The sequence below is a fragment of the Balaenoptera musculus genome, chromosome 16 (genome assembly GCF_009873245.2).
Source record: "Balaenoptera musculus isolate JJ_BM4_2016_0621 chromosome 16, mBalMus1.pri.v3, whole genome shotgun sequence".
NCBI lineage: Eukaryota > Metazoa > Chordata > Mammalia > Artiodactyla > Balaenopteridae > Balaenoptera > Balaenoptera musculus.
In genome coordinates, this window is record NC_045800.1 from 62086788 (window position 1) to 62108146 (window position 21359).

General features: G+C 36.9%; 1 protein-coding gene across 5 annotated transcripts in view; it reads left to right on the forward strand.

Annotated features, from left to right (window-relative positions):
- Positions 1 to 21359, forward strand: part of MICU1 (mitochondrial calcium uptake 1) — a 220716-nt gene that overhangs the window by 135041 nt on the left and 64316 nt on the right. For all 5 annotated transcript variants that reach the window (XM_036829181.1, XM_036829178.1, XM_036829180.1 and 2 more), the window contains 2 exons: positions 2785 to 2867; positions 8269 to 8466. In XM_036829181.1, coding sequence (XP_036685076.1) covers positions 2785 to 2867; positions 8269 to 8466 — 281 coding nt within the window. The remainder of the gene's footprint in view (positions 1 to 2784; positions 2868 to 8268; positions 8467 to 21359) is intronic.

Sequence of the window (21359 nt, forward strand, 5' to 3'; positions counted from 1 at the left end):
CTATTCATTTGGACCACGTTTCTCTTGATGTTGTGATACCGCCTCCTCTGTCACTGCTTCCTCGCTCTTTCCTTTCACCTTAAATATTGGTTTCCAACTCATTCTACCCTTTCTTTACCCTTCTCTTCAACCTTCAGTTCTCCATGGACAACTTCATTTCAGGTCTTTGCGGCTAACATATTTATGCTAATGATTCCCAGCTTTAACCTCTCTCTTCTAAGCTTTAGACCCATATTTCCACCTATCTCCTGAACATTTTCATCTGAATATGCTATGGACTCCTTGAATTCAGCAGGTCCTATCTGAATTCATTTTTTTTCTCAAACCTTTTCTATTCTTTTTATCTCTTGATTAGTGATATGCAGGCTACCTGGTAGCCTAAGCCAGTCATGCTGTCCGCCTTTTTCACTCTTAACTCATCACAACTAATTAATCATTAAGTTATATACTTTCTGCCTCAAGTTATTTCAGATACCTTTCCTTCTTTCCATGACCACTGCCATCACCTCAGTTCACATTTGCAACATTTACAAGAGCTTTTATGATCTTCTCTGAGGCTGGTTCTTGTTTTCCAACTCATCCTTCACACTGTAGCCAGAGAAATTCTTTCTGAATGCCTGTGTGATTGTGGCACTCCTCCACTTAAAACTTTCAGTGACCTCATATTGTCTGCAGTTGTTACAATTTCGAGTATCTTTAAGGATTAGGCAAATAATGTATGTGAGTGCAGTGGGCCAAGTTTGAGACAATAGGGGAGAACAGGGAGGCACTCCTGTTTAAAGAAATTCATATTTAGAATTTTTTAAAATATGTGACAAGTCTATCAGAGAATCTGATGTTGTCTATGCCTATGAGTGCAACCAAGCTTAAACTACTGAGCTCTGCACATGCAATGTTTCTTTGATATCAGGTAAATCCTTTAGATGGACCACTTGAAACTCTGAGCTATTGCAGAGACTGACATAACCAGTGAGTCATGTTTGGTTGTTTTGTTTCTAAGTCAAAACATACCAGAATAAAGAGTATTGGTTTATTATTTTAAGTACCACTGTCTTCATATTGGAGGCTGTGGAACATAATGAAAAATTTATGGGCTTTGGAGTCAGTGTTGACCTAGGTTCACTTACCAGTTCCGCTGCCTATTAGCTGTGTGATTTTGAGCTAGTCATTTAGTGACTTTGAGCCCCAATTTCCTACTCTGTTAAAAAAATTAAGAAAGAAATAAAATTTTCAAGATTGAGAATACAAAATCAGATAACAGCTTAAAATTATCCAGCCCAGTGCTTGGTACATAGTAACTCTTCAGTAAAAGATAGCATCCAGACAGGTAGGAATAATTTAAGAAGTGACAATAAATATACGAAAATCTAATCCCCCCGACTGCATCCTTCTCAGCAATCATACTGGTGACCTAAGAAGAGCAAACCTGTTGGAAGACATTATCAAGTGAAACAGGCAATTGGAAACTGACAAGCACATGATTCACCAGGCAACTAAAAACCAGGAACTTACCCACCTAGTTGTCTGGCTAGCTGAAAATGGAATTTAAGCCTAGAAAGTGTTGATACTGACAAATTCATGAGCATGATGGGAATATGGACTCTCTACAACAATGCATAATACACTAAGCCCTTTTTTACTCTTTTGTCTACATATAATCTTTAATTATTATTATTATTTTTTTACTAAAAGTGATATTAACTGAAAATTTAATTCAGTAGTATTAGGATATATAGGAAATTTTATTTCGATTTATTCTCTATAGCTATATAAATTTGAAGCACCAAAGGAAGGAGGTAAACGACTTAGTTTTCTTTTCTTTTTTTGGCCACGCGATGTGGCCTGTGGCATCTTAGTTCCCCGACCAGTGATCGAACCCAGGCCCCTGCAGTGACAGTGCCAAGTCCTAACCACTGGACTGCCAGGGAAGTCCCTAGTTTTCTTTACTAGAACGTTTAGCATTGGTAAGGAAGGAGGGCTGTTCTATTTATATTTTATCCTAATGCACAAATATATTAATTTTATTTTGATTAACCTAGGAACATTAAAGAAGTCTTGAAACAGTTTCATCATTCACTTAAGGGAAAAAACATATACTGTCTTCTCAAGCTTTGCACTTTTCATTTTGTTTTTTAAACATTTAAGTGTACTTTGCTTAGTAATTTGTGTACCCAGCTGACATGGTTAAAATAGGGGGCTGGGTAGCTGACAGTGTGCTTTTCTGCCTTACCACAGAGCTATAGTGACATTGAATAGAGAGGTGTAGATAATAACCTGTTGGCAGAATGATATCCACTGAACTCCTGATTGTACTTACAGTGGAGAGACTAGAAAAAACAAAGTAGAAAGCTAGCTTGTTTTAAAGAGGCAAGACAAAGACTTAGAGTTTCAGCTTCTTACTTTGCAGCAGTATATCTCACCCCAAATAGACTTTCATGCCCAGATAAATAACACTATATTTAAGTAACAGAACAACGTTAGTATTATTCAGTTAAGAGAGGATGGTTTCTAAGAAAGCAAAGCTGAAGTATTTAAGAGAGTGTTGAAACACAAAGATAGACAAGTGCTATCTTTACTGGCCATGGTAAAATTCTCTTTTGGTTTTAAGGACTATTGCTAAAAGGTTGATTAAGATACATATGGTGGCATTCTGTGCCTTGATATTACATTTTAATGTTTATCTTTTTTTCTTAAAGGAATGATTATTTTTGGTCGATACCTTCTAAATATTTTTCTTTTTTCTTCCTCCTTCCCTCCTGTCCTTCCTTCCTTCCTAACTTGCAGCTCCTCAGAGAAATTTTGAAATTGCCTTCAAGATGTTTGACTTGAATGGAGATGGAGAAGTAGACATGGAGGAGTTTGAACAGGTAAGTTTTCCTGGAAATTTCCTTTGAATACATTAATATTTAACACATTTTCATGTGCCTTGGAGTTACTGTGGCCTTGGTCAGTATATTCTGATGCTATCCAATTTTTGAAGTACCTAAGGTTTCATTTTTCAGAATTATCTCCACTTTTAATAGGTGAGGTTTTTTGTTTGTTTTTACTCTAAATGTAAGGAATTATTTGAGCATATTATTAAGGTCAATGTTGCTCTGATTCCCCAACATGAATTAGACTCTAATGCTGAGAGGCTAAGTTGTGGTTATTCAATCATATATTCAATCAACATTTATTAAATAGCTCCTTTGTGCCAGGCAGTTCCAGAATACAAGGATGAATGACATATGTTCTGAAAGGATTTCTGTAAGAGAAGGAAAAATGGTACGATGCCTTTTACTGTAGCAGGTTCCAGCCATAAAAGTATATAGTTTCTTCTGAATCCTAGGAAGAGATTACATTTCCATCAAACTTCTGTTCTTGGAGGGCCATAGTATCTCTCCAGGTATAATTATTATGATTGGTAGAAGTGGTTTCAAAACAGAAAAAAATATATATGTGGGAGATAACATTTTTGTATTCAGATAACATTTTTGTATTCACAATGAGTAAAGGGGCAAAAAGGAAGTGGGAGAAAGTATCAGGAATAGTGTATCTTTAAATAAGAAATGCACAGAGACAAATGTTTCAAAATACCTACAGATATTTATTCAAATTTGCAAGCTATGTCCATCTAATACCTTCACTTTTCATAATTCTGCACGTCACTGGTGTTACCAGGTGGCCTCAAATGATTATAAATAGAACTTATTTTGGTATTTTTAATTTTATTTTACACAGAACTATTTTATTTTTAATGAGATATAGTTAACATATAACATTGTTTTAGGTGTATGACATAATGATTTGACCTATGTATATACTTTGAAATGATTACCACAATAAATTTAGTTAATTAATATTCATCACCACACATAGTTTTTTTTCTTGTGATGAGAACTTTTAAGATCTCCTCTCTTAGCAACTTTCAAATATACAATTTAGTTTTGTTAACTATAGTCTCCATGCTTATATCCCCAAGGCTTATTTATCTTATAAGTGGAAGTTTAGACCACCTTCACTCATTTTGCCCACCCTCCATCCCCTGCTTCTGGCAACCAACAATCTGTTCTCTGTGTCTGTGAGTTCAGCTTTTTTTTGGATTCCACATATAAGTGAGATCATATAGTATTTGCCTTTCTCTGTCTGGCTTATTTCATCTAGCATAATGCCCTCAGCGTTCATCCGTGTTATCACAAATGGCAGGATTTACTTCTTTTTTTATGTCTGAATAACATTCCAGTGTGTGTGTGTGTGTGAGTGTATCATATTTTCTTTATCCATTCATCTGCCAGTGGATACTTAGGTTGTTTCCATGTCCTGGCTATTGTAAATAATGCTGCAATGAATATGGTGGCGGGGCTGAAGATATCTCTTCAACATAGTGATTGGTTTCCTTTGGATAAATACTCAGAAGTGGAATTGCTGGATCATATGGTAGCTCTAGTCTTAATGTTTTGAGGAATCTTCATGCTGTTTTCCATACTGGCTACGCCAGTTTACATTCCCACTAGTGCCTGAGGATTCCCTTTTCTCCACATCCTCACCAACATTTTTGGCATTGCTGTTGAAATGCTGAATGACTTGGAGCAGTCACTCCACCATTCTGCTCACTTGACGGAGAAAGGAGTATTAATTTCATCTAATATGATCCCTTGATAACTGGCCTTGTTAAACTGATGGAACTTGTAATATTGATCACAAGAAATTTTGATGTAAAAACTCTTTAGAGAAACAAAAATAATTATAAGGTGGTTCAGGAGTGAATAGCTCTCATTAGAAGTTTCTCTGCTTCATCGTTCTACATTTTACATTTTTGGGCAATATAATAATTCTTTTAAGTTGAAAGTGCACTAAGCTTTAAAACATTCAAACTTTGATTTCCAGCTAAATAGGTATTTTCTTGACGGTAAATTTGTCAAGCTTACAAAAAAAGTTAAACAGAACCAGTATGAGGACACACATATTTCATCATTGTGTATCTTCAAAGTCAATGTGGTGTGAAGCAAACTAATACCTAATATTACTTTTATTCATCTTTTTCAAAAATCACTTTGATCATGCATAAACATAAATTACTAAAAAGCATTACTCAACTGTAAATAGTGTAAGTTTTCTCTGACCTTTCTTTTCTTTTTTTATAAATTTATTTATTTTATTTATTTATTTTGGGCTGCACTGGGTCTTCATTGCTGCACGTGGGCTTTCTCTAGTTGCGGTGAGCGGGGGCTACTCTTCATTTGCAGTGCACGGGCTTCTCATTGCGGTGGCTTCTCTTGTTGCAGAGCACAGGCTCTAGGCGCGCGGACTTCAGTAGTTGTGGCATGTGGGCTCAGTAGTTGTGGCTCGCGGGCTCTAGAGCGCAGGCTCAGTAGTTGTGGCGCACAGGCTTAGTTGCTCCACGGCAGATGGGATCTTCCCGGACCAGGGCTTGAACCCATGTCCCCAGCATTGGCAGGCAGATTCATAACCACTGTGCCACCAGGGAAGCCCCCAGATCCTTTTCTTTAACCCATTTCATAGCAGATCATAAAATAGAACTAACCTAGCAAAAGATATTTTTTTTAAAATCTCTTAACTGTTTGGGCTACATTCACCTGAGGCTGTGACAGAAATGTTTCTTTAGTATGAAAGTATGAGTTGTGAGACAGAAGAAAGGAATGAAATTTCCACATACACTCTTCAGCACCACACTTTTGAAGCTAACATACACATTTCCACCATAGGAAGGGTATAAGCTGCAATATTATAGCACAGACAAAATTTAAATCATGACAGGTCTTGACATTGATGCTCAATACTGGTTCACTGCTATTGGAAAATTCTTCAGTTCTCACACCCAGGCAGAGAAAATGAATTGTGTATTGCCTTCAAATAGAAGCAGCACTGTACTGATTATCCTGTATTTCAATTTAATGTCTAAAAAACTTCAACTTAAATAATTTTAAAATCCATTGTATACCTATCTTTCAAGTCTCCATGTGCATGAAAAACAAATGTCAAAAAATCTTATTTACATGATAAAACATGAACCCAGAAAAAAATCATAATCAGAAGCATTTATGATATTAACCTAGAGTTATAAGGAGACTTAGAGACAATGATCTCTAACTGTGAACTTTTCCAATGAGAAAACTAAGGCCCAAAGAAGTTAAATGAACTGCATAAATTGTGCTTTCACTGCAGAGCAACAGAATTAGACCCTATGTGTCCTGATTCCCCATCTTGTGTCTTTCCATTATACTACTTTTACCTTTTAGAGCCAGAGACTTTTAAATTGTGTTAAATAAGTCTTTTTATGGTCATAGGTAATAAATAAAACAAATAAAAGACACTTAACTATGGAAATCCATTGTTACAAATCTTAAGTTTTTAAGTATTATGCTTTTCTAATTTGGCAATTTAAAAATCATTATCCACAAGGCTATATATATTATTTATTTATATAATATACCTTTATTATCTATCCTTACATATCACAATTTTAATTATTCTGAATAGTTTTTTTAGCTTGTTAAGAGGTAGAAAAGATTGCAGGAACTTGTGAAAAAAATGCTTTATCAATCATAGACTTGCCTCAAAAAGCTCATTTTATATAGTTAGGCCATGGTTGCTAGTCCCCCAAATTATTCTTTCTCAAAAGCTCGTTGTTTTTTTTTTGTATTTTTTTTTGTATTTTTAATTTTTTTAAACATCTTTATTGGAGTATAATTGCTTTACAATGGTGTGTTAGTTTCTGCTTTATAACAAAGTGAATCAGCTATACATATACATATATCACCATATCTCCTCCCTCTTGAGTCTCCCTCCCATCCTCCCTATCCCACCTCTCTAGGTGGTCACAAAGCACCGAGCTGATCTCCCTGTGCTATGCAGCTGCTTCCCACTAGCTATCTATTTTACATTTGGTAGTGTATATATGTCCATGCCACTCTCTCACTTCGTCCCAGCTTACCCTTCCCCCTCCCCGTGTCCTCAGATCCATTCTCTATGTCTGCGTCTTTATTCCTGTCCTGCCCCTAGGTTCTTCAGAACCATTTTTTTTTTTTAGATTCCATATATATGTGTTACCATACAGTATTTGTTTTTCTCTTTCTGACTTACACTTCACTCTGTGTGACAGTCTCTAGGTCCATCCACCTCACTACAAATACCTCAATTTCGTTTCTTTTTATGGCTCAGTAATATTCCATTGTATATATGTGCCACATCTTCTTTATCCATTCATCTGTCGATGGACACTTAGGTTGCTTCCATGTCCAGGCTATTGTAAGTAGAGCTGCAATGAACATTGTGGTACATGACTCTTTTTGAATTATGGTTTTCTCAGGATATATGCCCAGTAGTGGGATTGCTGGGTCCTATGGTAGTTCTATTTTTAGTTTTTTAAGGAACCTCCATACTGTTCTCCATAGTGGCTGTATCAATTTACATTCCCACCAACAGTGCAAGAGGGTTCCCTTTTCTCCACACCCTCTCCAGCGTTTATTGTTTGTAGATTTTCTGATGATGCCCATTCTGACTGGTGTGAGGTGATACCTCATTGTAGTTTTGACTTGCATTTCTCTAATGATTAGTGATGTTGAGCATCCTTTCATGTGTTTGTTGGCAATCTGTATATCTTCTTTGGAGAAATGTCTATTTAGGTCTTCTGCCCATTTTTGGATTGGGTTGTTTGTTTTCAAAAGCTCATTTAAAACTTCTCAAAGATTAAACTAATTCCCCATCTTCTCTTGGAGAATTACTTCATACCAACTTTATGTTTCACATTATCATTCTAATAAATGTGTTATCTCAATATCTGTGTGATATCAAGTATTTGCCTATAGCTATACTGCCTCTCATCACAACTGGAGAGTCAGTAGTGAGAAGTGTGAAATTTTTAAACGTCTCCTGAGATATGGAAGGTATTACTGTGAGGTTGATGATTATTTTAATGTTGTATGTGAGGTTTTGAGCCTAAAACAAATGCATACTTTTTTCTAAAGAGAGATTTTAAAAGGTATCCCAATTATAAAGGTGTCAAGCATGTGTGTTAGAATACCAGTTCAATTATTTGCTAGCTACTTGACCTCAAGCAAGTTATTTAATAGTGTACCTCAAATTCCTCATCTGTAAAATGAGAATAATCATGGGGCTTATCTCATAGGACTGTTGTGAGCATTAAAAGAGAGCATTGTAGCACAGTGTAGGCAAACAGTAAGCAGTCGATAGTCAGTTACTATTCTTACTTTTCCATATTTTCCACCTTGTAATGTTTTTCTGGACGGGGGTTTCCTTCTCCATTAGGTTCAGAGCATCATTCGCTCCCAAACCAGCATGGGAATGCGTCACAGAGATCGTTCTACAACTGGTAACACCCTCAAGTCTGGCTTGTGTTCAGCCCTCACAACCTACTTTTTTGGAGCTGATCTCAAGGGGAAGCTGACAATCAAAAACTTCCTTGAATTTCAGCGTAAACTTCAGCACGATGTTCTGAAGCTGGAAGTAGGTATTCCTTGGACTTCAGGGCACTGTCCATCATGTATGCACGTAGAGCTGCTGGGTTGGGAGGGGCCTGCACTATAAGTATTCTTTCAATCGACCTCCAACCATGAGAACTGATTGGTTTGAGCCTTATCAGTGATCTACAGCCTGACAGCAGTAGGAAATAATATGTCTTACAATAAGTTTGTTCTGGGACTGAAAGCCAAAAAAGTCTAAATTGAAAATCTTAGTTGTCTTTGGATACTCAGCTTGAGGAAAAAGAAGTTCAGGGGTCAGAGCAGTTCTCAACCTGAGCATATATGTTTATTGTGTAGAAGGCACCAAAGGGGTATAATAAGGAGAGGGGGATAATAAGGAGCTCTTTCTATGAAAGTTTACAAAGGTAGTAACAGCTGGAAACACAAAATGTCAGAAATAAAAATATATGTGCTCAGAGTTACAAAGGTGTCATACTGGGTTTGGGGATTTACTTTTCCACTTAAAGTTTAGACCATCATGGTGTTCAGTTCCTGGACACAACTCTGTAAGAGCATTACCTTTTTCTATGCGTGTACTTGTTGAATTAAGTATGTTTGGGGTTAATTGGCTACTGAGTCTGTTCAGTTCAAAACGTTCATTAAATGCCTTCTATATGCACTTTAGTCTGGAGACAAAAAAATGAAGTCTCTGATTTCTTCTGATTATTAAAAATTCCCTTATGCTGGTGTTCCTCAACCTCTGTTTTTGGTTAACATATGCCCTACCTTAATGTTACTTGAAATTTCAAAACATTAAATACTATGACTAAAAACACATAAAAGTATTGGAGAAAAGCACTGCTTTGTTTTTAAACTCTGAATATTACTTCTCTATCTGCTCTCCTGTTTTTCCCTGGAGATTCTAATATACTACTCCCGCCTCTTCCACCCACTTCCCTCAGTTGAGACAGTTTGAAAAATCACAACTGAATTCCCATTACTGATAAGAACACTGTTTAATATTCATTCTCTAGGAGAAAAGCAGAAGAATAGATCATACTAAAAATCAGATCTAACTTTGGAATGTGCTTTTGTACTGTTTTTTTTGGAAATGGTATAATTAATATTCAAGGAACTTACCTCAAAATAATGGTTTTCCACAATTCAGGAGGCTCTTGTAGCCCTTATAATACATGGTAAGTACTATATATTTATTGTATATATAGTGCAGGGGACACAAAACTTTACCTCTACCCTCCTAGGGTCTCCACCTGGGCCTGAGTCTTAAATTGACATAAGACAGATTAACAAGAGAAAAGTATACAGATTTTTAAACATACATGAGAATCCCCATAGGAAAATGAAGACCCAATGGAGTGGCTAGGCCTAATTGTTTATATACTAAGTTGAACAAAGAGAGGCAACTTAGCTTTGTGAAGTTTGCATTCTTATCACCAGAAAAGGGGAGTCAAAGTCGAGAGTAATTTTTACAAACAGATCTTGTTAAAATAATTCTTATCTTCCTTTAGTCCCCCATATATTTTAGTTACTTGTCCACAGTTGCCTGTCTTTGTTTCTTTCCTGGTAGTATAAGGAGGACATCTTTCACATGGGAGTTTCACTTCCGGCTTTGAGGAGTCCAACAGTTTTTGTGTAAGAGTTGGTATGTACCAGGATTCTAGACGTATGCCTTAGTATGCATACCTGTAATGGTCTTCTTTGGAAGCGTTATAACATAATCTAGGAGTGTAAATTATTTAACTTATTAATTATGTAATTACAATTTAACATATAGTATACATCCATCAAATGTAGTTAGAGAATAAAGCACAAGCTAGAATGGTACTTTTAACAAACTTTAAACAACAATACAAGGTTATCAGAGCATGGAGCAGATGCCTGCTTCACCACAATCTAGCCTGACAGTCATTCCTGGATGGAGTCTCCAGAGACAGAGCATGGGACTTTTGTCTTTTATCCTGAGATGCTATAGAGCTTAAAGCCCACTAACATATTGTGTAGATTGCCAACGAATGTTACAAAGCAGATAAATGTAGAATGTTATAAAGCAGATAAATGTAGAATGTTATGAAGCAGATTAGGGATTTCATACATGTATACCTGCACATAACCTACACCCAAATGCAGAAGAAAAGAGATCTAAAAGAATATATCTAAGATATTTATTCTAGAAAGCCCTCTTTTTTTTTTTTTTTTAATTAATTAATTTATTTATTTATTTTTGGCTGTGTTGGGTCTTCGTTTCTGTGCGAGGGCTTTCTCTAGTTGTGGCAAGTGGGGGCCACTCTTCATCGCGGTGCACGGGCCTCTCACTATCGCGGCCTCTCTTGTTGCGGAGCACAGGCTCCAGACACGCAGGCTCAGTAGTTGTGGCTCACGGGCCTAGTTGCTCCGCGGCATGTGGGATCTTCCCAGACCAGGGCTCGAACCCGTGTCCCCTGCATTGGCAGGCAGATTCTCAACCACTGCGCCACCAGGGAAGCCCTAGAAAGCCCTCTTGTATTTGACATTGACTTGGATCATCTGTAGGCTTTGGGCCAAGACATACCAAGACTGTTCTGTTTGACAATCAGCAATTCCTCCTGTAAGGGAACCAATAGACTCTTTTGTGAAAGAACCCAGCCTAAAACGTAATAAATATTCTATTTATTACATAAATGTTTAGTAATCCTGAGTCCCTTCTTTCCATATAATACACAAGTTCAATGAATAAGTGCCTCCTTATCAATAAGCCCCATATTCAAAGTTTCATCAATCAGTACTGTGTCTTCCCAACTAGATGTGTAATTCTTTGAGGAGATGTGAATAGCAGAAAGAGCAAAGGCTTTGGTGTACTCATAACGAGACCTTGGTTAAAATTTTCTTTCTACCACTTACTGGCTATCTGACATTCGATGAGTTATTTATTCTCTCAAAGCCTATATCCTCATTTATACAACACGGTGATGATTAAGTGAGATGATGTTTCTTATAGGCTGAATTGTGTCTTCCCCCAGAATTGCTGTGTTGAATCCCAACCCCCAGTCTGGAGATAGGGCCTTTAAAGATGTGATTAAGTTAAAATGAGCCTATTAGGGTGAGCCCTAATCCAGTCTTCCTGGTAGCCTTATAAGGAGAGGAAATTTGGACACACAAAGAGACACAGACACCAGGGGTGTACATACACAGAGGGACAACCATGTGAAGAGACAGCAAGAGGGCAGCCAACTGCAAGCCAAGGAGAGAGGCCTCAGAGGAAACCAACACTGCCTACACCTTGTTCTTGGACTTCCAGCCTCCAGGACTGTGAAAAAATAAATTTCTGCTATTTGTCACCCAGTTGGTAGTGTTTTATTATGGCAGCCCTAGTGAACTAACACAGTGGTGCATGCCTAAAACACTTGGCATGTACTATGCCTTTAACAGATACTTTCACCTTCTTTTGTATACCCTCTGCCCTTTAGTATGACAGTTGGCGTGTAGTAGACACGTAAACAGGTCATCTCAGATGAATGACTGAAAGTCCTTACTTTCATTTTGAAATATTTTTCTGATAAAACATCTAGAAAATGGAAGCAGTTTTTGTTTTTGTGAAACACTTTTAATTTTACTTTTCAAAGTTTGGGTAATTTATCCCCTCACTGAATATGAAACATAATATCATCACAGCCAAGAGGAAAATAAGAATGATTAACAGTATCTTAACTTTCATATGGGTTTTATAGTTCCATCATTCTTTCTATTTATCTCTTACCAGTTTTATTTCACTGCTTACTTATCTACTTTAAAATTTTAGATCGAGAAGACTTATAGCTCCATTTGGTTATTTCTATCTTTTTCTCACCACAGTAGCTTTGAGAGTGAAGAGAACACTATTTATCTGTCAATTTTAATTTCCACAGTGTTTAGGGAAGGGGAAAAAGTCCATGAACATTTATCAAATGCCTACTATGAGCCAGGCATTGTACAGATATTACATGCCTTCTTTATTTTAGTTCTCGCCCAACCCTGTTGGGTTTGGCAGTATTATACCGGTGTTACAGAGGTAGAAACTGAAATTCGAAAAGATAAAAGTTGCAGAGCTATTAAATGGTACAACCAGGGTTCCAACTCACTCTTTCAGACTGAACTCTTCTATTCATCATCTGATTGTTATTACTTTTAGTCTGAGATGAGGTTTCTGTGCCTGACTTATTTAGAGCTCTAAAGAAAAACAAAACGTTCTGAAATTTAGAAACAAAAAAGAAATTGTCTTGAATATTTATAGTCTCCCTTCTTCAGCACCATGTTTTTCCAGTTCCTTTGCCCTTCAAGTTGAATGTTATGACAGAAGAAATACACTGTTCTTTTGTGTTGATAAGATACTACATAAACTAGCCGTTTAGTTTCTTTTCATAACAATCATTAACTTGTTAGATTTTTTTAGAGTGTTCTAATGCTCTTATCTCTGGTCATATTTGTTTTATTCTACCCTTATGTCTTTATTTGGGTACTCAAAAAGCATGGGTTTGAAAGAATGACTTAAGAATGCACAGTTTTATAAGAAAAGATAAGTCAATAATGGTGAAATACCTTTGTGTTTAAGGCTGTTGGGAAAGGGAGTTATAATGACTTGGAATAAAATTATGAACTATTTATTTAATTAAATACTTAAATTTTCTTATGCATGTAAGAACCACATATACATGCATTTTAATAAATCATAATGGCTTAATGTCAAAAAAAGAATGCACAGTTTTTTTAAAAATCCCTTTTGAAGTTATTAAAAATTCCATCTAAGTCTCCCAAGAACTATTTAGCTGAGTTCCTTGGAGACAGGTGCCAAGTCTAATTTCAGTTAATATATTCATTGATTTCTTGAGGACTACAGCAAGTAGGATGTCAGTCAAAAATGAAAGGTAATACAGAGCTCTTTGAAAGATTATGATTAATTTTAATTTGGGGGGAGGAGAAAAAGGAGCTGTCATTATGTCAAAAAAAAGCAAAAACTAATTTATACAAGAAGGAAGAAACCAACTCCAGAATACACAACAAGGAAACTGAAAGAGTATCATCTAATGGAATTCCAGTCTGTAGCATGATCTTTTTTATTAGTTTTGGGGGTTCGCATGCTTATTGCATAACCAACAAGATTATCACATTTTAAGATAGAATGAGTATCAACAATCTGAAGGTAAATTAGATATAGTTCAAAGGGTAACAGTAACTGTCTTACATTCCCAGTCTTCAAGAAAAAAAATATTGAAGTTAACTAGATTTGTTCAGTCAGAAAGAAAGATAACAGGGAAACATAAAGAACTATGCTAATTATTCCCATCTACCAATAAGAGTAGAGCAAAAAAATGAGGGTTAATTTAATTTAAATATTAAGGAACTCAATATTAAGGAATTCCAGAATTACCTACCCTTTAGATCATCAGGCTGACATCTTTGTACTCATCTCTTTAAAGTACTAAAGTAGAATTAAATCTTTCTTGTCCCGATACAGAGGGCCATATTGAAAGACAAACTTCAGCTCTTTTCTTGGCTGAAAGATTGTGGGAAAGGAGACCAGAATGCTTTCAACCAAACACTTTCTGGAACTAGAACACTCTTGGCAGAGCAGATTTCTTTTTATCTTAATATCCTGGTTTGGGTTTTTCTTTCCCTGGGAAACTGACTCTTATTATGTAAACTTAAAGATGAGAGTTGACTTTGATTTAATTAAATCTAAGAAACAAAATGTGATATGTTCATTGGGTTTCTTTTAGTTTTATTCTTCCACTTTTGCCTCTACAAAGCAGAATGTGGATAGTAATAAATCTATAGTTCCTTATTCCATCCTTAGATGTTTTCAGCTTGAATTTTCCAAAAGTCATTAAAAGGGTTATTAAAGAGTACTTGTCTCTTTTAGGGATTTATAACTTTAAGGAGCCAAGTACATGTTTAAAGGTTTAAAAAAAAAAAACCTTTATTATTATCTTAATAACCTTGTTTTAAACCTAGTCTTTCTTTGCCTGGGACACCAAGGGACTTTTTAGGAAATAATCATCACTTTAAAAAATAGAAATATAGAGACTTCCCTGGTGGTCCAGTGGGTAAGACTCCATGCTCCCAATGCAGGGGGCCCAGGTTCAATCCCTGGTCGGGGAACTAGATCCCACATATGTGCCACAACTAAGAGTTTGCATGCCACAACTAAGGAATCTGCATGCCACAACTAAGAATTCCACATGCCACAACTAAAGATCCCGCATGCTGCAATGAAGCTCCCACATGCCTCAACTAAGACCCGGCACAGCCTAAATAAATTAATTAATTAAATATTTTTTTAAAAATAGAAATATATAAAAATAATAGAATAAAAATTTCATTGCCCTCAATAATTCCTTATAAATCAGTCACCCATGACTTGATGTCAACACTTTTTAAAGCTCATTCTGTCTTCTCTCTGTACCACATTGTCAGGTAGGTTCAAAGTCTTGCCCTGATGAAACCAAGTTAGCTCTCAGGGTGAGTTACATATATCTTCTCATTAAAAGAAGATATGTAACACCCAAAACCAAACTCATTTAACTTCTTGCAGTTCCCTTTATACCCTGTAGCTCAAGTTTGCTATCATTTGTGACTTATAGGTAGAATCAGACTGGAAATACTATACATGGTAGAATGTCCATGGTGATATAAAGCTCCTTTGATGTTGTAAATGTAACCTTGACAATTATTCTGTAAAAACTATACAAAACAGTGCTTTTTTGTTTCATATTTTTTGGAGAATGAAGGGAAAAGTTGAGTGATACTTTGTTGTTTAAAATACATGATCTAGGCGTGATTTTTAAAAGGCATTAATTAGTACTTCTGAATCTGACCTTTCAGATTGATCATTAAAGTGCAGAAAACTGTTAGAGATTAATACTTTTTTTTGATTTGCAGATAGTGTTGCAATTCCAAAGTCAATATGTTAGTCATACCTTTTATCATACTTGGCAATCACCAGGATTTTCCTGTCGTCAAATATCTCTAATTTACATTCTAAGTTAATTTTAAACTGGCCACAAGAAAAAAGGGGCTCATAAATAAATCATGAAAATCGGATCTTTCTCTGAGGGAAATTTTTCCTCAGTCTATCATTCAAATAGTCTTATCAACCATTTTTTAGTAGACCACAAATGCTTCTCAATTTATGAATGAGCTGTGTACCAGCATATCAAAAGTTCATAGGTCAACTCTTTGGAATTCAGAATACAGTGATAATTTTTTTAGTCTTACAGCAGAATATTTAATTTACAATATAGTTGAATACGATACAGTAAAATGAAAAGTAGTATGAAAGAAGATGATTGTGAATGTATAATCTGTGTTTAATCTGTGCCTACTCTTCTAGCCACAACAGTCTGTGGGTGTAGACCTCTAGCAGTACCAAGCATTTTAACAATAATTTGAGTACATATTACCTAATAAAAATACTAGCCAACATCTCTTGAGAGTTCACCATAAGCCAAGCACTATTCTAAGTGCTTTATGTACATTATTTCCTGTAATCTTCACAACACTATGAGGTTGGTATTATAATTATCCACATTTAACAAACAAGAAAACTAAGGCACAAAGAAGATAAGTAACTTGCCCAGGGTCTCTCACATAATAAAGGAGGAGCTGAGATTTGATTCTAGGCAGTCTGCCTCTAGAGTCTGCTCTTTTTTTTTTTTAATTGAAGTGTAGTTAATTTACAATACTGTTAGTTTCAAGTGTACAGAAAAGTGATTCAGTTATACATATATACATACAAATATATATTATTTTTTAGACTCTTTTCCAATATATGTTATTATAGGATATTGAGTAAAGTTCTCTGCGCTATACAGTAGGTCCTTGTTGTTACCTATTTTATATATAGTAGTGTGCATATGTTAATCCCAAACTCCTAATTTATCTCTCCCCCTCCGCCCCTTTGGTAACCATAAATTTGTTTTCTATGTCTGTGAGTCTGTTTCTGTTTTATAAATAAGTTCATTTGTATCATTTTTTTTAGATTCTACATATAAGCGGTATCATATGATATTTGTCTTTCTCTGTCTGGCTTACTTCACTTAATATGATAATCTCTAGGTCCATCCATGTTGCTGCAAATGGCATTATTATTTCATTCTTTTTTATGGCTGAGTAATATTCCATTGTATATATGTACCACATCTTCTTTATCCATTCCTCTGTCAGTGGGCATTTAGGTTGCTTCCATGTCTTGGCTATTGTAAATAGTGCTGCTGTGAACATAGGGGTGCATAAATCTTTTTGAATTAGAGTTTTCTCCATCTATATGCCCAGGAGTGGGATTACAGGATCATATGGTAGCTCGATGTTTAATTTTTTAAGGAACCTCCATACTATTTTCCATAGAGGCTGCACCAATTTTACATTCCCACCAGCAGTGTAGGAGGGTACCTTTTTCTCCACACCCTCTCCAGCATTTATTATTTGTAGACTTTTTAACGATGACCATTCTGACTGGTGTAAGGTGATTCCTCATTGTGGTTTTGATTTGCATTTCTCTAATAATTAGTGAGACTAAGCATCTTTTCATGTGCCTGTTGGTCATCTGTATGTTTTCTTTGGAGAAATGTCTCTTTAGGCCTTCTGCCCATTTTTAGAGTCTGCACTTAACCACTAACTTATACTAGCTTTCCAGGAGCTGTGCTGAATGCTCAAGATTCAGGGATGAACAAAATATTGTCCCTACTCCCAAGAAGCTTATAAAAGTGAGCTGAATAAACCAGAAATTCTTGCACAGTGTTATAAGTACAGTACTAGAGAGATTTATACAGTGCAATTAGGGTATAAAAGGGGACATGTAAATCAGTCTGTGAAGTAAGAGGGCAAGGGACTGCTCAGGAAGTTTTCCCAGAGATGGCAATACTTGAGTCAGCTTTAAGTCTGAAATTTCTTCTATCTAAATTCTAAAGAAAGAATTTTTGTTCGCTCTTAGTTCTGGTTGTAGAACAGATGAGAAGAGGCAAGGGAGCGCTGAGTAACACTGGGACTACAGCCAGGAGAGGGTGACAGAGAAAATGACCTTTCTTATCAAGTTTGTCCCAAACCAGACTTAAATTAATGTGTCTCTTAGGTGTTCTCAGGTTGGTAAAGGGTCCCTGTGCCTTCAAGTCTGGGTCTACAGAGATCCTTAAGAAACATGAAAAGCAGGGGGCTAGATAAGAGAATAGAGAACTTTCTCCAGATTTCTGGAGCAAGCTGGACCTGTAGAAAGATCAAATTTGGCCTCTAACTCAGACTTAGAATGAAGAAGTTGGGATTAAATGATGTCTGAGGGATCTGAGCAGATCTTTCCATTTTTATTCCTCTTCTAGCCATGTTTCTGAAGATGCCTTTCAAAATTACGGTCTTCAGAATTTATGGATATTTTAAAAGAAAGAATTTGGGCTTTAAAGAATAACAACTGTATTAATGAGTGGAAAGAAGCTTGTTTGTCCTTTTATTTTTTCCCCTTCTTTTAACTAATTTGGCCTTTTTTCTTTCTTAGAGGGAAAAGAGATTTTTTTAAAAATAGCTTTATCCTCTAGCCTGCCATAACCTTAGAGGAGACTGGGGAGTCTGGACAATGTCTTAGGAACCGGAGTCAGCTTCGCAGTAATTTGTGAATAATACATTACAGCCTGTTGAATTCAGACTCTGAGCAAAAATGCCACTTTAGAGGGTCATAGGTATTACATCAGGTTATTATCCTCTGAATTCAGTTAACAGCACAAAAAAATTTTTTGTCAATGCCTTTTCTCCTTCCCCACCCACATTCTCCTTATTTATTTTGTATCAATCTACTACAACATTAGCATGAATGAAATATAAACTACTTCAATCATTTTTAGCATGAAAAAAAAAGTACCTCAAATAAAGTAATGCCAAAAAAATCTTTTTGGGGATGCCCCTTTTCTTTACCAGTCTTTCCTTGAGATGTGGTAGCCTATCTACCTAGCAGAAAAAATAAAAACCAAAAATGTAAAACTTAGTCTTTTTTTTAACCAATAACAAATTTAAATTATTGAGTGTTTAGGTATACACCAGGCATTGTGTTAGATACTGGATATACGAAAGCAAGTAGACCCTGCTTCCTGAATTTAAGGAATTATCAATATAATCAGCCTGGGAAATTAGACAGTTATTACAGTACAGGAAGAAAAGTACAATGATGGAGGTATGCACAGAAGAGGTGCACAGTAAATATTTGTGGAAAGAATAATAGTATACAGCTATGTCATTTGGATTTTTAGAAAGTCGATCTGAATTTGAGTTTTACCTCTTTGGCCTTGGGAGCCTCTATTTTGTCAATTGTATGATTGGGATAATATCCACCTCACAGAGTTGCAAGGAGGACTGCCTGAGATAAGAAAGCCCCCAGCACCATGCCTGGCATCCATCATGCACTCTAGGAGGGTTTCTTCATTTATTCATTCATCTGTGGCTGCCTGTTTGTAGTTTTGGTGCCTAGTGTTGGGCTGCTCCACAGAGACCCTTCCCAGAGACTGCTGGTGTCTCCTGCGCTTCTTGCTTTATCAGAAAAGGAAGTGAGGGAAGAATCAGTGACTTCCTGACATCTCCGTCCAGTGGCCCATCTTGATATCCTTTGCAGTTTTGTCACCTTTAATGTTTGAAAAGATTCCAGAAAATTGCCAGTTTCACAGTCATTATGTTGATTCAATTTTTTACCCCAAATCAGTGATTTCCAGTATCTCCAACTAGAAAAATAAGTGAAGTGTACTGAATTCATTGTGCTGGAAGATATCATTCAGTGAGATGTTTGGTAATATTTTTCAAATTTCCAGGTGGATACATTATGGAGCGTGACGCCAGAAATTAAGGAACGGAAGTAGTTTCCTTGAACACATGCGATGTCTCCTTAACGGACATCATATACAGAACCATTAATACAAAGTTATTGCTGTCATCAATGCCAAGGATGTTAATATACTAGTATTCGCCTTCCCATATAGTAGTTTTCATGGATTTTCTGTGCTCTTAAGTCTGGCAAAGTGCAAACTCAGAAACTCTGGAAGCATCTCATTTGCTGTAGTGCAAGTACCTTACCTATCTGGTGGGTTATTTTTGTTGTGGTGGTAATTGTTTCTCTCTCTCTCTCTCTCTCTGACATGTAGGGCGAATTAATGTTAATAGGGTTGATTCACAGTTGGTCTTGTCCAAGGTAATGTGTCTGATGCTGCAGCTCCAGCTCTGATATTGGTGTCACTACCACTGCTGGTATAGATTCCTGCTCAAGCTCTAGTGGTTCTTCAAAGTAGGAAGATGGTTTCTAAACCATTCCCTCCAAAACTGGAGCAGTACAACTCTGTATTAGCCAGCTGTTATCACATAAGAAATTATCCTAAAACTTAGCCGTTTAAAACAACAAAGATTTATTATATCACACAGTTTCTAAGGGACAGGAATCCAAGAGCAGCTTAGCTGGGTTTTCTGGTTATCTCTCATTAGGTGATAGTCACAGTGTCAGCCAGAACTGCAGTCCTCTAAAAGCCTGACTAAGCTGGAGGATCCTCTTCCAAGTTCACTCACATGCCCACGGGCAGGAGGCTTTCAGTTCCTTCCTCTGTGGACCTCTTCACAGGGCTCTCATGACATGGTCCATTGTGGGAGGAGACTGCACAAGAGTGAATATTAGGAGATGAGGAACACTGGGGACCATCTGTACAGGGTACCACCTGTGTACACTCACCACCTTCCCCAGGGTAAAAGAGTAGCCTTCAGAGGGTTGTGTCAAAAACAGTTCCAGTGACATGCCATCTTCAGTAGTGCTGTCTCATGGACCTACCACCATCTCTCCCTTTCCCAGCAATTGACTCACTGTAGAGGCCAAACCACCAGTTTATCTTTCTGCCCTGGGCTGATTTATTGCAGATGCCTCATTGCCTTTCTGGACCACCTGGCACTACTCAGGGTCACCTCAGTCCTCCCCCACATGTTTCATTAGCTGTGAATCTAGTGAACAGAGGATTGCAGCCTCATTTTCTTCCTTCCCAGAAGACGCTTGCTTCCTAGTAGTATTCAAGCACCATATGTCCATAGTTCTCTCCACTTCACCAGACACCCAGCTGCATGTTCATGTGATCCAGACTCTGCACATGCTTGCTATATTCTTGTCCCAGTCCCTTCTGTCTCCAGAGAAATATGCCCTACTATGCAGTTTTTGAATTGATGAAGAAGGCTCTTCTAAATCTCTAGGATTCGATTTTTCCCCCCAAGGGATGGAGTTCAATCTCTTTTATGCTATGCACCATGGTATATTGCTCCCCTTAGTGGCAGAAGTATTGGACATTTTAAACAAATGTACAGCCAAAATGATGTGATGTGTTTTAGTTTCCATGCTCGTAATTTAAGGAAAATGTCTGTTAAGATCGCTTTGAAATCACTGTCCATTATGAGAGTACTTTGTAGATTTTTTCTGAAATATTTTGTAATCAACTTGGGAAATTCCCACTGTAACACAAAATAATAATGTGTTAAAAACTAACAGATTGCTTTTTTTACTCAGGATTTAAGGAGTTTTGCACTCATGATACATAGAATATGATACATATTAAAATACCTGGGCTTCCCTGGTGGCGCAGTGGTTGAGAATCTGCCTGCCAGTGCAGGAGACACGGGTTCGAGCCCTGGTCTGGGAAGATCCCACATGCCACGGAGCGACTAGGCCCGTGAGCCACAATTACTGAGCCTGCGCGTCTGGAGCCTGTGCTCCGCAGCAAGAGAGACCGCGATAGTGAGAGGCCCGCGCACCGCGATGAAGAGTGGCCCCCGCTTGCCGCAACTAGAGAAAGCCCTTGCACAGAAACGAAGACCCAACACAGCCATAAATAAAATAAATAAATAAAATTAAAAAAAAAAAAAATACCTGGATAATGCATCACTTAGTGATAACCTTCTGGATGTCTGAAA